The 14,574-nt window shown below is 38.9% G+C and overlaps 1 protein-coding gene across 6 annotated transcripts in view; it reads right to left on the bottom strand.

Moving 5' to 3' along the window:
- PTPN14 (protein tyrosine phosphatase non-receptor type 14) overlaps positions 1 to 14,574 on the bottom strand; it is a 267,307-nt gene that overhangs the window by 37,583 nt on the left and 215,150 nt on the right. For all 6 annotated transcript variants that reach the window (XM_069066059.1, XM_069066058.1, XM_069066063.1 and 3 more), the window contains 3 exons: positions 11,637 to 11,715; positions 7,457 to 8,946; positions 1,940 to 2,083 (listed from right to left, as the gene is read on the bottom strand). In XM_069066059.1, the coding sequence (XP_068922160.1) occupies positions 1,940 to 2,083; positions 7,457 to 8,946; positions 11,637 to 11,715 (1,713 nt within the window). The remainder of the gene's footprint in view (positions 1 to 1,939; positions 2,084 to 7,456; positions 8,947 to 11,636; positions 11,716 to 14,574) is intronic.

Below are 14,574 nucleotides of genomic sequence, written 5' to 3'. Positions count from 1 at the left end.
AAATCCAGTGTTCCTTGCTATCTCCAGGATCAATATATAATTCTCTATTAGGCTTTTAAAGACCTTCATAACTTGGCACCTTCCCATCATGTCAGTCTTCTTATACTTTATTCTGCTCCACGTCCAGCTATAATCTACCTACACTGAACCACCTGCTGTTCCTCATATACAACACTCGGTCTCTAGACTCCATGCATTTTCACCAGCTGCCATCCCCCATGCATAGCCTGCTTTTCCTCCTCACCTCTAATTTCTGCGTTTCCTAGCTCTTGTCACAGCTCAGGACAAATGCAATCTTCAGCAGGAGGCTTTCCCCAGTCTTTCCCTCCCTGCCACCCCACCACTCCTAGGGCCTTCCCTCTTAGATATATTGCATATATGTAGTTATTTGAATAGAACATGAGCTCCTTGAAGGCAAGAACTGAGTTTTTGCCGTTCTTTGTATCCCTAGCACTTAATGCTTCTTACATACTAAGCTCTTAACAAATACTTAAAGACTAATTGATTGTTTTGTAGAGTGAGGATGTTTTTTCTAGATTTTCTCTTGGGCTTCCTCTCCTCTATAATCCTAAATCCTATAAGACTGAGCACTCTGTAACAATTGGCCAAGAGCCTACTTCCATATTATATATTACATTTCTCATGGAGCCTTTCATCCTCACCACAATTGTTTCTTTCTGAACACATTTCAAGAAAGTTTTACAGCTTTGTATCTTAAAAGTCATTTTTGTTGAGCAACCCATTAATAATATGAAAATAATACTAGAGAACAACTCAGTGAGGATTTAAAAACCTGAGCTCTGTTAGTACTATGTTAAATTCATCCAGCATGGTTCTGCCACTTCCTGATGGCAATACAGTATAGTATAATAGAGCCAGAGTGAAAAGAAACCTTAAAGGTCATGTAGTCCAACACCTTTATCTTATAGTCAATGAAACACAGCACAAAAGAGGTAAAGGAACTTGCCCATAGTCCCATAGGTTATATGTAAAAGAGCTGATATTTGAACTCAAAATCTCCAATTTTCAAGTTCAGGACCCTTTCCACTATAAAATAAATGGGCTCCAGGCAAGGGATTCTGGGAGTAATAACCAGGGAGAGGATGAATATGTACTTGTGTCTGTTTATTGTTTGAGTGTGTAGGTTTGCTGAGGAAGACCTTAATTTAGAAAGACCAAGGTCGTCCAACTACATCCTGGGCCACTGCCAGTAGTTTTGACTTGTCACTAGACTTTGATGACTCTGGAGGAAAGAGTAAGGCTGATGACTTTGCATAGCCCTGCCTCACTTAAATCCAATTCACTAGAAAGTCAAGACATCACCCTCATGATGTCATTGGTCTTCTTCAAGAATGAAGGATGAACAATATCAAATAGAACATTTTTTACATCAGAAGGTTCCCTAAAGAGTTGTGGGTAAAGCAAATGGTTGTACAACAACTCATACTTTAAATGCATCAGGGAAAGCTTGCATATAATAAGGGAATCCTGTGATCAATCCTGTGTGTTATCTATTTTGCAAATGTGGATTTTTATATGACAAATTTCCTAAAACAAGTCACACTTTTATATATGTTAGGTAGTTTCAATAACCATAGAAGAGACTTGAGAAATCACTTGGTTCAAACTCCTCATTTCACAGGTCATACAGCTAGTGGGACCAGTCATTTGAGTCAAGTAGCACTTCACCCCCTTGACAAATACAAAAAATAAAGTGAGACAATGTTAAGGGACTGACCAAATGTAATAAATGGAGAACAAGGTTGAGAATTTCACAATTCTTGCCTTCTTAAGTAAATGAATTAGTGTGTTGTTGAAAATATATAAGCCTGACATGATGAGCAAAGTATCATGGAAAGTGTTTTTTTCTAAAAATTTGGAAGTTATGGTGGAAAGAAATGCAGATAGGAAATGTATGTTTAGCAAGTCCAACACTTACCCTGTCATCCATTGTCATTCTAGATGCATCATCTTGACTAACTTCACGCCCTGGTACCCGGGCCACTGAGAGTCCATTCAATGCCGCCAACATGAGCGGTCTCTTCTGGGCCTCCAATCCTGCCATCTTCTGCTTCTCTAGATTCTTTTGGCAAGAAAAGGCATGTTCTCATTCTCTCTGAGTAATTGTTTATAATACCAGTAGAATACAGGAATGCATTTTAATCTCCCCAAATCTGTAACTCCCCAGCCAAGGAATGTAGATGATTACTATTAAGAGAGTAAATTCAAAAACAACTTTCCCATTCTTCTCCTTGTGCCTCAGGGGACCTGTTGCTACCTGAGTGATGAGTTTTTACTTTCAAAATGAAGGCTCCTAAAGAGGAACAAATATATACCAGCAAGAGCTCACAGAACTGGGTGAGGACCCCTATGTATCTGTAAGATTTTTTTTTTAAGCAAGTGATAGGGAGTATGTGGTGAGGCCATTACATTGCAATGTATAATCCGACCTAATGATGACAATAATTTGAATCATCCACCCACAATGTTCTCAGTTCCAAGTGAGTTCTAGGCCATATAAAAGAAAGTAATAGTTTCTTATGCTCCCAATCAATCAACAAGCATTTATTAAGCTCCTTTTGTGTTCCAGAGGGATATAGAGGAAAAAAAGTGAATTGTCACTGATGTCAATGAGTTTACATTTAAAATTATCTTCTATCTTAGGGAAGAATGCACTCAAATCTAACTCCAGAGTCACAGAAGGGATGACCCTTCATATATAAATAGTTTTGGGGTTCTAAAATAATTTCAAAAGAGAGATGCATCCAGGCCATTATACAAGGCTGAGATCCAAGGTGTGATCCTAATCATAAGGGCAGAATAAATGACTCTCATTCATTGACAAAAATCTGTTAAGCTCCTACTGTGTGCAGAGCATTATGTTAGGTGTCAGGGAAGATGTCAGATATAGGGTGAAAGTTTGTGTAAGTCCTATATAGTGAAGTAAATATGGATTACACAGCACTGAGCATGACTGCATAGTTCTGTAATTGAGTCTGGAAGCTGGTTTTTGATGAACCAGAATATAAAGGAAGGTTCATGGCACTAGTAGCTCTTGATTACATTATTGGTATTGATCCCTAAAGTCATATCCAGGCAAAAAGTACTAGTAATTCCTGCCCTGACACCTAAAGCATTAATTCTGACCCAGTATGATCTAATTTAGTAGGATAAAGGATGGCATGAGCACTTCATGTCACTGACAACAATAAATGGTATTTATATAGTTCCTGTTCTGTACCACATATTATACAAATATTGTCTTATTTGATCCTTATTTCACCCCTGGGAGACAGCTGTTATTATTATCCCCATTTTACAGTTAAGAAAACTGAGGCAAGAGAGAGTGACTTTCCCAAGGTCATGGTTAGTATTTGAGGTCAAATATGAATTCATGTCTTCCTGACTCCAAGTCCAGTGCTCTATACACTGCACTACCCAATTACCTAAGGCGTATCTTCACTGATCATAGGATCACAAATTTAGAGCTAAAAGGGTCTGCAAAAGCCAACTAATACAACTCCCTCCTTTTGCAAATATCTGAAGACATTGAGACAAAATGATTTCCCAAAGACATTCCAGCAGTGAGTAGCACATCTGGGATTTGGATCCAAGTTCTCTGACTCTAGATATTGTTTTTTCCACTAACCCACATTGCCTTCCTTGAGGCATCTAAGATTAGTACCCTTTCCATCCTTTTTTCCAAAAGCAGGACAGAGAAGGATGAAGTTAAGTTTAAGTACAGGGTCTAAAAATCCATGAACTAGATAATCACCTTTTGAAGCATTACAAGCTTGTCGCAGGGCAAATTCTAACCTTCTGTAACCCCTTTTCCCCAAGTTAAAATATTTTTAGTCCTACTACAGAAAATATACCAAGATGGATAACTAGGCAGAGCAGTGGATGGAACTTCAGTCCTGTAGTCAAGAAGACTCATTTTCCTGAGTTCAAATCTGGCCTCAGACACTTACCAGCTGTGTGACGCTGGGCAAATCACTTAACCCTTTTTGCCTCAGTTTCCTCACCTTTAAAATGAGTTGGGGAAGGAAATGGCAAACCACTCCAGTATTTTTGCCAAGAATACCCTAAATGGAGACACAGAGAGTCAGACACAACTGAAAAATGAACAACAACACACCAAGACCCATTGTCTTTTTCAGTAGTATTCAATTGTCTGTTTCAATAATATTCAATAGTTTTCAACAGTATTGCACACTGCTGGTATCCTTGGATTTGAAGTCACTAAGACTGGGTTCAAATCTGATTCTGACACTTAAGAGAGGCATGAACAGGGGTGAGACACCCTTATTGATTCTCAATCACCTCATCTCTAAAATAGGGATCAAATTTCTATTACCTACCTCATACTGTTATTGTAAAGAAAAGTAGTTTACACTATAGAAATGTGAGCTATTATTTCCTCACTGACTTTGTCCTTCCCAAACGGGCCAAGTACAGCTATACACGTCTAAGAAGACATGAGGAATCCCTGAGATGTCAAGGCACTACCTGAACCAGCTTGGTGAGATTCCTCAATAAAACTAATGAATTCAGCTTGAGCTTGTTCTTAGCACCTATGCCAACAACATCCCTGCCCTATTTTACTCTATTCTAGCTTAATGAAGAAGGTATTCTAACCTAACTTCAGAGTTACAAAAAAGAATGATCTTGGGGATAGAAATCATGCATTCATGAAATAATTTCAAGCAAAGCAGGATGATACAAATATGATGTTCCTAACATAATTGTTTTATCTGTCTTTATCCTCACAATCGATTTTCTACTACTGGCATAAACAGTATGGAGCAGAGGATGAAATAAAGCAGGAGAAAGTTCTTTTCCCACTGTTTTTCTACTTTTAGCTCAAGCAGGAAATAAGAGTTTCCTTGTAATATAGGGCTGTTGGCTAAGGTCAGAGTGATAGCGATTGTCCTACTTCACTGGCCTTGTAGCCCAAAGTCACAGCAACTACCATGAGTTACAGCTTCTGAAAGGTTTATGTGAATGATGTCTAATGGAATAAATAGGAAATTAGAGCATTCACCAAAACTTAACTGAATGACTAGCAGGGGTGGGGAACCTGCAGCCCCAAGGCTACATGGGACCCTCTAGTTCCTTAAGTTCAGCTCTGAAAGCAAAGGGACACACTTGAGGACCTAGCCTCGAGGCCACAGGTTCCCCACCCCTGGAGGGTAACCAACCATGGAACTTGACTCTATGGCTTTGCCTTTCATTAGGCAACGAGCTAAAAGAAATCTGACAAGTTCTGGTTCTCCTTTTGATTTAGATTCCAGGTTGGGGAGGAGGGAACCTCCTGTATTGCCTGTACCAGGCTGCAGGCTACCTTGCTTATATTTCTTTAACTTAACAATTTGATGGCTGGAAGAAGGGTGAAAATGTGACTAGGGGTGAGCTAAGATGAGGCACTGCTAAGTGTGACAAGAATGCAATAAACATGCTGTAGATATGGGGAAACCAGACTGGCCTTGCAAAGGGGACTGCAATCACCTTAGAACTACTGTTGTTCAGTCATTTCAGTTCTGTCTTACTCTTAGTGACCCCATTTGGAGTTTTCTTGGCAGAGATACTGGAGTGGTTTGCTATTTACAGATGAGGCTAACAGGGTTAAATGACTTGCCCAGACAGTCACACAGTCAGTTGAGTGTCTGAGGACAAATTTGAACTCGGGTCTTCCTGACTGCAGGCCCAGCACTCTACTGTGCCACCTAGCTGCTACAGGCAGCATTTTAATGCTCTTTCTAGGTCTGAGAGAAACAGTGGTTGGAGTTTTTTTCTTTCCCATGGATTACTTCTTTTCCCAAGCTAGATAAGGTTTTTCTCCTCCTTCCCTCTCCCATCAAAGTCATAAAATCAAGAACCTGCCATTTTCCTCTAGACATAGAAAAATGGGGAATGGGGGGTGGGGGTGGAGAATTGCACCTGCACAGATTTTGAGTATTGCTGCAACTGTGGCTAAACCAAGAAGAGGATAAGAAAATTCCTAAAACAAAAATCTTTCTATTAATCAGGTGGTTGTTCTGTTTGTTTGTTTGGCCTTGTTTTGTTTTTAAACCCTGGGGCTTGGGCCTCCTAACACATCCCCCTTGACGACTCTTTGGGAATTAGGGGAGGTAGAAGAAACAGGCTTATAAATGCAAGAAACTGCATAAATACAACCAGAGTAAATTTCAATGTTTAGAGTTCCTCAAATGACCCAAAGCTACCTACTAGTACAGACAAGGTGAATTAAATTAAAATTAAAAGCAGAAACCAATATAAATGGTTTAATATAAACCAAAAATAAATTGGTTTCTCAAATAGAGAATGAAAACTTCCTAGAATACTAAGCAACACTGACTTTGGTTTTAGATAGATAAATTATTTAAAGCAACCACCTTATTATCAGCAATTTTCAAAATAAGCAAGGAAGGTATCCACCTCATTGGACTAGGTTTACTTCCCTCCCCACTATTCTGAACTCTTCTGCTCATGAAGCATCATCTGACTACCAATTAGGGAACACGTATTATTCACGTCTAATATAAAATTGTATCTAGATGGCCTGTGCACATGTATGGATATGAAATACCATTAGCAGCAAAACAGACTAAATTGTTAAAATGAGAGGACACCACTTTGCTGATGGGAAACTCTGGCCATTCTTCTCAGCATTATAGTGCTCTTGCATCATTCATATGAATGCAAAAACACAATTTTAAAATGAGGCCAGATGTGCTATGCATTCAAATATGACGACCAGCAGAAAAAGGTGAAATTTCGGTATTCATCTGCTGAGATATGTGTGTAGGTATATGCAGATATGTATGTATGTATACATACATATATGTGTATGTATACATACACATATATGTATATAAAAATGTTTTCCATTTAAAAATATTATTTAGAAAAGGTGTATAATGAGGGACGGCCAGGTGGCTCAGTGAGTAAGAGCACCGGCGCCAGTGTCGGGATGACCTGGGGATCAAATCCGGGCACAGACACTTAGCACCACACTCAGAAATAACTGGCCGTGTAACCTTGAGCAAGTTACTTAACCCCGATTGCTTAAAAAAAAAAAATAAAAGGTGTACAATGGTAGTGTAGGCAAAAGACTGACCCAGGTATTAACTCCACCAACATCAATCTTGTCCCTCAAAGAGACAGTACAAAATCATAAATTTAGGGAATACATACATGGTTGTGGGAGAAAAGTAGTATGTAAAGTGACTAAAGTTGCAGAAATGTGGATCTTACTAGGTAATTTTTACATTTTTAAATTTTGCTCCAATTTTTCTAGAACCTTCTAAAGCATTTCCTGAGTGAGCACTCTATTTATCTGTTTTTGGAGGAGTTGCATTTTCAGATTGTGTATGTAGATATTAAGCAATGGGGAGGCACGCCAAGGTGGAGAGAAGGACAAAAGAATAACAGCCTGGGAAAGAACCATACTTACCCTGATCATCATTTCTCTTTCTATAATGCTGTCCTCTAGAGAAAACATCTCAGAAACCGGTCTCTCCTTCACGGGTTCTTTCTTGACCCGTTCCTTTACACTTGTGAGGTCAGGTTCTGAGATTGATGGGCCAAGAGAGGAACCATTGATTGTGAGCTGGTCAGGTCGAGATACACTAATGGCTTTGGTGGGTCCTGGTCTCATGACCCTGGTTCTTGCAATGACTGTAGACATGCTCACTTGATCTTGTCTCAAGGCACCGTTGCTGATACTTTTCCTTGGTCCTGGATACTCAGGAGGCGGTTTGTTAGGGATACGGGCCAAAGCAGCTTGCAGCTGGGCACTGTACCTCACATTCTCCCGGAGCGGGGGAATACGAGGAACGGCTTCAGGAGCCTCTTCTTCCTCTTCACTCTCACTACTATGGATTAGCATTGTGGCATCAGAGGAGGTCTTCTTGTGATGGAAGTGGGGGATCTGCTCCTGTACGTTGTGACTCATTGACACCTCCTCGGGCTGCACCTGTTCACGAAGGGTATTACGACGAGGTATCGGGGCATTGAGTGTCTTCAGGGCCATAGCTTCAATTCCGCGCACCATGTTGCTGATCACTTCTAGGCTGTGGCGCTTATTTACAGTGGTATGGCGCTTGTTGGCTGTCAGGGGCTCACTGACCTCCTGGAGTGACTGGTGTACCACTGGTGAGCTATCCTCTTGGAAAGTCTTCACTGACAATTGGACCTTCCGAGTGACCAGATCAGGGCTGCTACCACTGACATATCTGTGTCGATGGCTGGCAAGATCTGGCGTGCTGGTAGCAGGGCGGGGTCGGGGATAGGGGGGTGGTGGTCGGGAAAGATAATTCTTGAGCATATGAGCTGTGTTGTAACTGTGGTTATTTTGCAATTGCATGTTGGCCAGCTCTGGGGTGCTCACTGTATGGGATATGGCACTGGGCACCTTCTTGCTGTGTACAGTCTTATTACCGGGTTTGATCTGGTCAGCCCGGCCCATAGGTTTGTTGTACCCTCCATGCGGCACATAAGGAACAGTATAAGGATGTCTCTCCCTCATCTCAGGTTGACTGTAAACCAGGTCCTCTGGCTGGTTGTAAGCATGAGTGTTGCCAATGTTGAGATTCCTAAGAGATTGGCTCTGGCTGTCCACAGGCATAACTCCTCTCTTCATCTGCCGCATCACCGTTTCATAATCAGGAGTTGGCCGGTATGATGGGACAATGATTGCACTATGTCGGTGGCTAGGGATGTAGTCAGCCCGCATGATGTCACTCCCTGGGATGCTGAGATTGGATGACACTGGAGAAGCCTGGACGAAGTTCTGGGAGCAATTGAGGGAGTTCCCACTGTGGGCGCTACAGACACTGCCATTTGTAACAGTACCATTTAAGTAACTTAAATCCATTGCACACCGGTCTAGGCTGGTCTGCGACCTGCAGTAAAAGGCTTCTTCATTCCCATGGAAAATGCTGTCTAGAGTAAAGGTTAAATAAGACATGTGAATTTACTAGACTAACATCCATTTGGCCATGCATATATTTTCTCATTCACCTGGACATGCTCTGATAGAGGGAAATAAGTAAATAAATACATAAAACCCCAAATCCCAACCTATATGCCAAATATATAAAAAAAAAAAAAACCAACTGCTATTATCCTGGTAAAGATAATCAACACCCCGAAGGAAAATTATAAAACACTAAATGAAAAAGCAAAACATGAGCCTAATCAAGGAAAAATACTGAAATTCAGACACAGGTCCTTTGGCTAACTTCTAGAACACAATCAGCTTAGAAAGTTCACCACTGAAGCAAGACCACAATTCCATATACTGGCTTAGTAGCTAAAGGATCTGCCATGTGTGGAGCTGGCCAATGGACTTCTGAGATTTCTATGCTGGGAAGACCTTAAAAGCATTATAGAACTAAAACTTTTGGGTAAGTCTTATATCGGAGTTTTCTCTGAGATGCCTATCTTTTCTAGCTACAAGGGTAAGTGTCACTGGAGTGTGAGGGAATATGGAGTGGGGATCAAAATACTAGAAAAATAATGAAGTAATTTAGATAATAGATACAGCTATCTAACTTTGCTGGTCTATACCAGAAGTGGAGAACCTGAGACCTCTAGGCCACATGTGGCCTTCTAGGTCCTCAAGAGTGGCCCTATGACTGTATCCAACTTCACAGAACAAATCCCTTTGATAAAAGGATTTGCTCTATAAAACTTGGACTCAATGAAAAGGCGACACCCAAGGACCTAGAAGGCAATATGTGGCCTCTAGGGTGCAGGTTCTCCACCCCTGGTCTACTGTGGAATAGGAATTAAAATCTCTTCTTAGGCCTCTCCCCTTTAAGAAAGTGAGCAACATTATAGGGTAATCTAAGCAAAAATACAAACTTTAAAGCAAACTCAAATATGAGAGAAAAAAATTAGATTTTAAAATCATAGACAAAATGTCAGATATCATGAGTGAATGGCATGAAGGAACAAAAGACAATCAATTACTGACAAAATCACTAGGCAAATTATCTATGAAAATAGTGGGGCTCATCAGAGGTGGTTGGTAAGAACACAGAGAGGATAAGCTGGGAGATCAGAGAATCAGAGGGTGTACTTGGATGGAGGATCCACTCCAGTGAGGCATCTTAAGTAGCTTTTAGAATTTCAAAAAAAACATATCAGCTCTTGCAAGTCTGTTTTTAAAAGTCTGGAACACTATTAGCTTTCAGGGTTTTAGGGATCTGGGCTATTTTAATATAGACAGTAATTGATTATGCAGAAGCTGACTGTCTAATGAATCTGTAATCTAGATCTCTCCTTTGTCCCCATTCCTCTGCCTTTTTGGCTATTTTATAGTTTATTAGCATCTTTACCATGAGATTGGTTTTCCTCTCAATTAACTGGAGTCAAAATGAATTAACTTATGTCTGGGGAAATGATTGGTTCTAGGAAAGACCGAAAGCAACAGCTAAAAATTAGGCTCTGAGAAGATCTATATATTTCCATGGTAATAGGATATGAGGTTATGCAAAGTAATTGAAATAAAAACCATGATTTTTTTTTAAGTAGCTTTCTGATAACGTTCTGCCCCAGCTTTGTATTTTGTTCTTAGGTAATGGTCAACAGCAAACTGAATGCAGTATTTCTTCATATATACATATGTGTGTGTGTGTTTAGTTAATTAGTCAAATTTTAATTCCTATTCTTCAGTTTAGACCCTCAAAAATACACAACTATATCTAAATTACTTATTTTAGAGATATAAGTACATGTGTATTGTGTACACACACACACGCATACACACACACAGTGGGGATGAGGGGAGGGGAAGGGAGAGAAATATTGCCTTGAATTTGTTGAATATCATTTAAGAGGGGAACAAAATGCTATCTCCTTTACAAATAAAAAACTCTATCTGTGTAATCATAGAAAAACTCTAAACCTCACGTTCCTGCCTCATCTATAAAATAAAGGGGTTGGATTAGTTCATTTCATAATCCTATTCAAATCTAACTTTTTATGAACCTATGAACTCCTACAATCTTGAATAATACAGACCGAGCATTTATAATATAGGCAATATGGCTTAAGAAGATAGAATGTGACTCCTGACATCAGGAAAACCTAGGTACAAATTCCACCTCTGACAATGACAAGCTGAATGAACCTTGTTATCGCTTACATAACTCAGATAAGTCTCTAGACTTATCTAATAATTCTAATTAATAAATTATTCTAATTAATCTAATTTCTAGTAATACCTAATCATTCACAAAGAGTTTGTAATCTGCTGAGGTAGAAGGAGTTCCTTTAGTGGAAGTTCCTACATGGTGATAAAATCACAGATCATATGAACGTAGATTTCAAGATGGAAGAGAATACAAAAGCCATCTAATCCAATTTTCTCATTTTATAGATGAGGAAACTGAGGGTTAAGTAACTTTCCTAGAGTCATAGAGGTAAGTACAAGAGTTAGGATTTGAATTCAAGTCTACATACTCCAAATCCAGCATTCTTTACAAAGTAACACAATTTCTCCTTATCCTTCCACTTAATAAGGCAGAGTTAAAACAAATATATTAATACCTTTTATCTTATTGTATTCTATAATTTCTTGTATACTTCTTTTCCTTATAAACTCCAAAATCATAAGTCAGAAATACCTTGGGAAGTGTGAGTTTCACTGTAGTGTTCTCCACATTGGACATGCATAGGAGGCAAGATATATGGCTGTTGTCTCGGCTGCAACAAAGAACATATAAAACACAGGAAAAGTCTCAGCAAATGAAAATTATTTATTTTCAAAGAGAGAGTTAAGATACCTGGTCAACTGCATGATCCAGAGTTCACAAAGGAATCTTACCCTTGGCCTCTATGGTTTGCTCTTTTTTGCCTTTGCCCACCCTTTGACCCTACTGCTGTTTATCAGGGTTTTCATTTCTCTTCTATTCAGTGGACTTGGAAAAAAAAATCATCAAAATAAGTGTGTAATAGAAGGAATTACTAGCTTTGGGCAATAGTAGATGGTGAGACTTTCAGACACAGAAGTGAAAGACTCAAAGTCTATAATGAAGTATATGTGTATGCATGTGATTATGTGAGCTCATGCCTTTGTGTGTGTATGTATATGTGTGTATGTATGTGCCTGTGTATATACATATATATGTATATATGTGTGTGTAGAAATTTATTTTGCTTTCTAATTCTTGGGGTCCTACACTTTTCATATAAGCTTTTTGTTCTTAAAAAAAACAGCTGTAACTCTCTATATAATTATTTTAAACAGAAGTTTTGCCGACATTATTAAAATGGTCATTGCCTTTAGAAAGCAGCAGCAACTAGGAAAGCTAAAAAAAAACAAAATCAAGAGACACCAATTTATGCTGGCATTTCTCATGCCATACATACCAGGTATTGGAGTTGAAAATAGGAACTGTCTACCATGTCCTTGCTTCTTTTGTTTTTAAAAAGCAAAAGGATGGAGATAATGAACATTCAATGAAGAAACAAAAAAGAAAGAGAAGGCAAAGGGTGGCTAGGTGGCACAGTGAATAGAGCACTGGCCCTAGAATCAGGAGGACTGGAATTCAAATCCAGCCTCAGACACTTAACACTTAGTAGCTGTGTGATGTTGGGCAAGTCTTACCCCCAATTGCCCTACATTCCCCCCTCCAAAAAGCAGGAAAAAAAAATGTTTTTTAATTTAAAAAAAATTTTAAAAAGAAAGAAGGCAAGGAAAATAGAAAAGAAAAAAGAAGAAAGGCAATAAAAATGGAAGCTGATAAAACTTTCTTTTGGGAAAGTAAGTAGATGAGAGAAGCAAAGAAAATCTGTTAATACTATATTGATTCATAAATGCCATTGGTTGGTTTGGGAAGTGAAACCTCAAAAGCATTTTTCTGCATTTTTAGAAAGAGGGCTCAACTTTTAACTTGTTTTTATGACAATAGGGCATGTGATGTGTCTGGTTTTCAAATAGTGAAGAGGGGTCTGTGGTGGGCTCACATAGGTGAAAAGACCAGGAATCAGAATCACAGTGCTTCAATTTGAATATTGGATCTGCTCCTTGATACATGTGTGGCTTTTGCATGGGTTTCACCTTTGTCCTACATAGTACTCTGAGAAACATCCTGGTATAATGGAAAGATTGTAGCTTTATAGTTAGAGGACCTAGATTCATAGCCCAAGCTCTCGCGGTGTGACCTTGGCTAAATAAGCTTATCTTTTTAGGAGGCTGTTTCATCATCTGCAAAATAAGGATTTGGGGCTAGATGATCTCTTAGGTCTCTTCCAGCTCTAAATCCAATGATCTTATAACCTAAAGTGAGAAATTAGCAACCCTATTTAATGATAACAGATACAAGAAGGAAATGAACTTGGTCTTGTTTTCATTCCTATCAATGAAAGGTTACAAGTCAACTGACATGAGAAAGGGGAAGTTGTGAATCATGTTTCCTTATGGGCTTAGGTTATCTGGTTCAAACAGGAAGGCCCTTAACTTTTTTATAAATAAATCTAAATATGAGATTAGATCAAGGGATAGAATAGTTTCTTGGCCTCCCATCGTGCTTCATGAACCTTTGTTGGGAAATGATCTCAATGATTCAAATGCTGAGATTTTAATGAAAGGAAAAAAAGAAAACAATAACAACAAAGGAGAAAACTTTTTTTTAATAGTACATCATTATAGATCTAATGGCAGTCCAGGTGACAAGTTTAAATTGATACTCCAGTTTTTTAAATTGCTAAAGGGTAGGGCAGGCTGGGTGGCACAGTGGATAGAGTGCTGAGCCCGGAGTCAGGAAAATTGATCTTCATGAGTTCAAATCTGGCCTCAGACACAAGCAGTGTGACCCTGGCCAAGTCACTTCATCCTGTTTGCCTCAGTTTCCTCATCTGTAAAATGAGCTGGAGAAGGAAATGACAAACCACTCCAGTGTCTTTGACAACCCCAAATGGGTCATGAAGAGTTGGACATGTGTGAACAACAACAAAGGGTGGGGATAATGTCTACATTATTTTAAACAATGCCTATTAGAGCACTTTGTTCATCTGGACACTAAATAATTACTAAAACAAGAAATATCTTTTGTAACACTAAAAGAATACATGTTTCTAACAATGTATTTCCCTTAAGTAAGAAATTCTGCTAATGATGTGTTGATGAATATGCAATGATTCTTGAAAAAAAATCAAATTTTGTTTACAATATACATATATGGGGGGAAGGGGCAAAAATACAACCTTGACCTAAAATAAACAAGACTGTAAACTCTAAGAAAATCAAATGGCAGATATAAAACAAACTCTATCATTGCTTTCTAGTATTTTCTATCTAGAAAACACAGGCGTGACCCAATCTAAGGCTATAGTACCTATATGTTTTGGTTTTTGTGAGAATTTGTAATTTCATAAAATACAACACAGAGCAGAATGTACTGGCTGCAATCAGAATGGCATTCCTCTATCCTAGTGTCCGGAGGAATGAACAGTGTAAAAATAAAAAGGTAAGTGTAGGTAAAAGGAGCATAAAGTAGTTTGGGGTTAGGGGAAAATACAATAAAAAAGTTTGTGTGGAAACAAGTCTTCTATCCATAGGGA

Source organism: Petaurus breviceps, unplaced genomic scaffold, assembly GCF_028583685.1.
Source record: "Petaurus breviceps papuanus isolate PSGF00001 unplaced genomic scaffold, PetGlider_PUasm1.0 90702, whole genome shotgun sequence".
Classification (NCBI taxonomy): domain Eukaryota; kingdom Metazoa; phylum Chordata; class Mammalia; order Diprotodontia; family Petauridae; genus Petaurus; species Petaurus breviceps.
The sequence above is the reverse complement of the archived record's forward strand: the minus strand, read 5'-3'. Positions and strand labels throughout refer to the sequence as shown.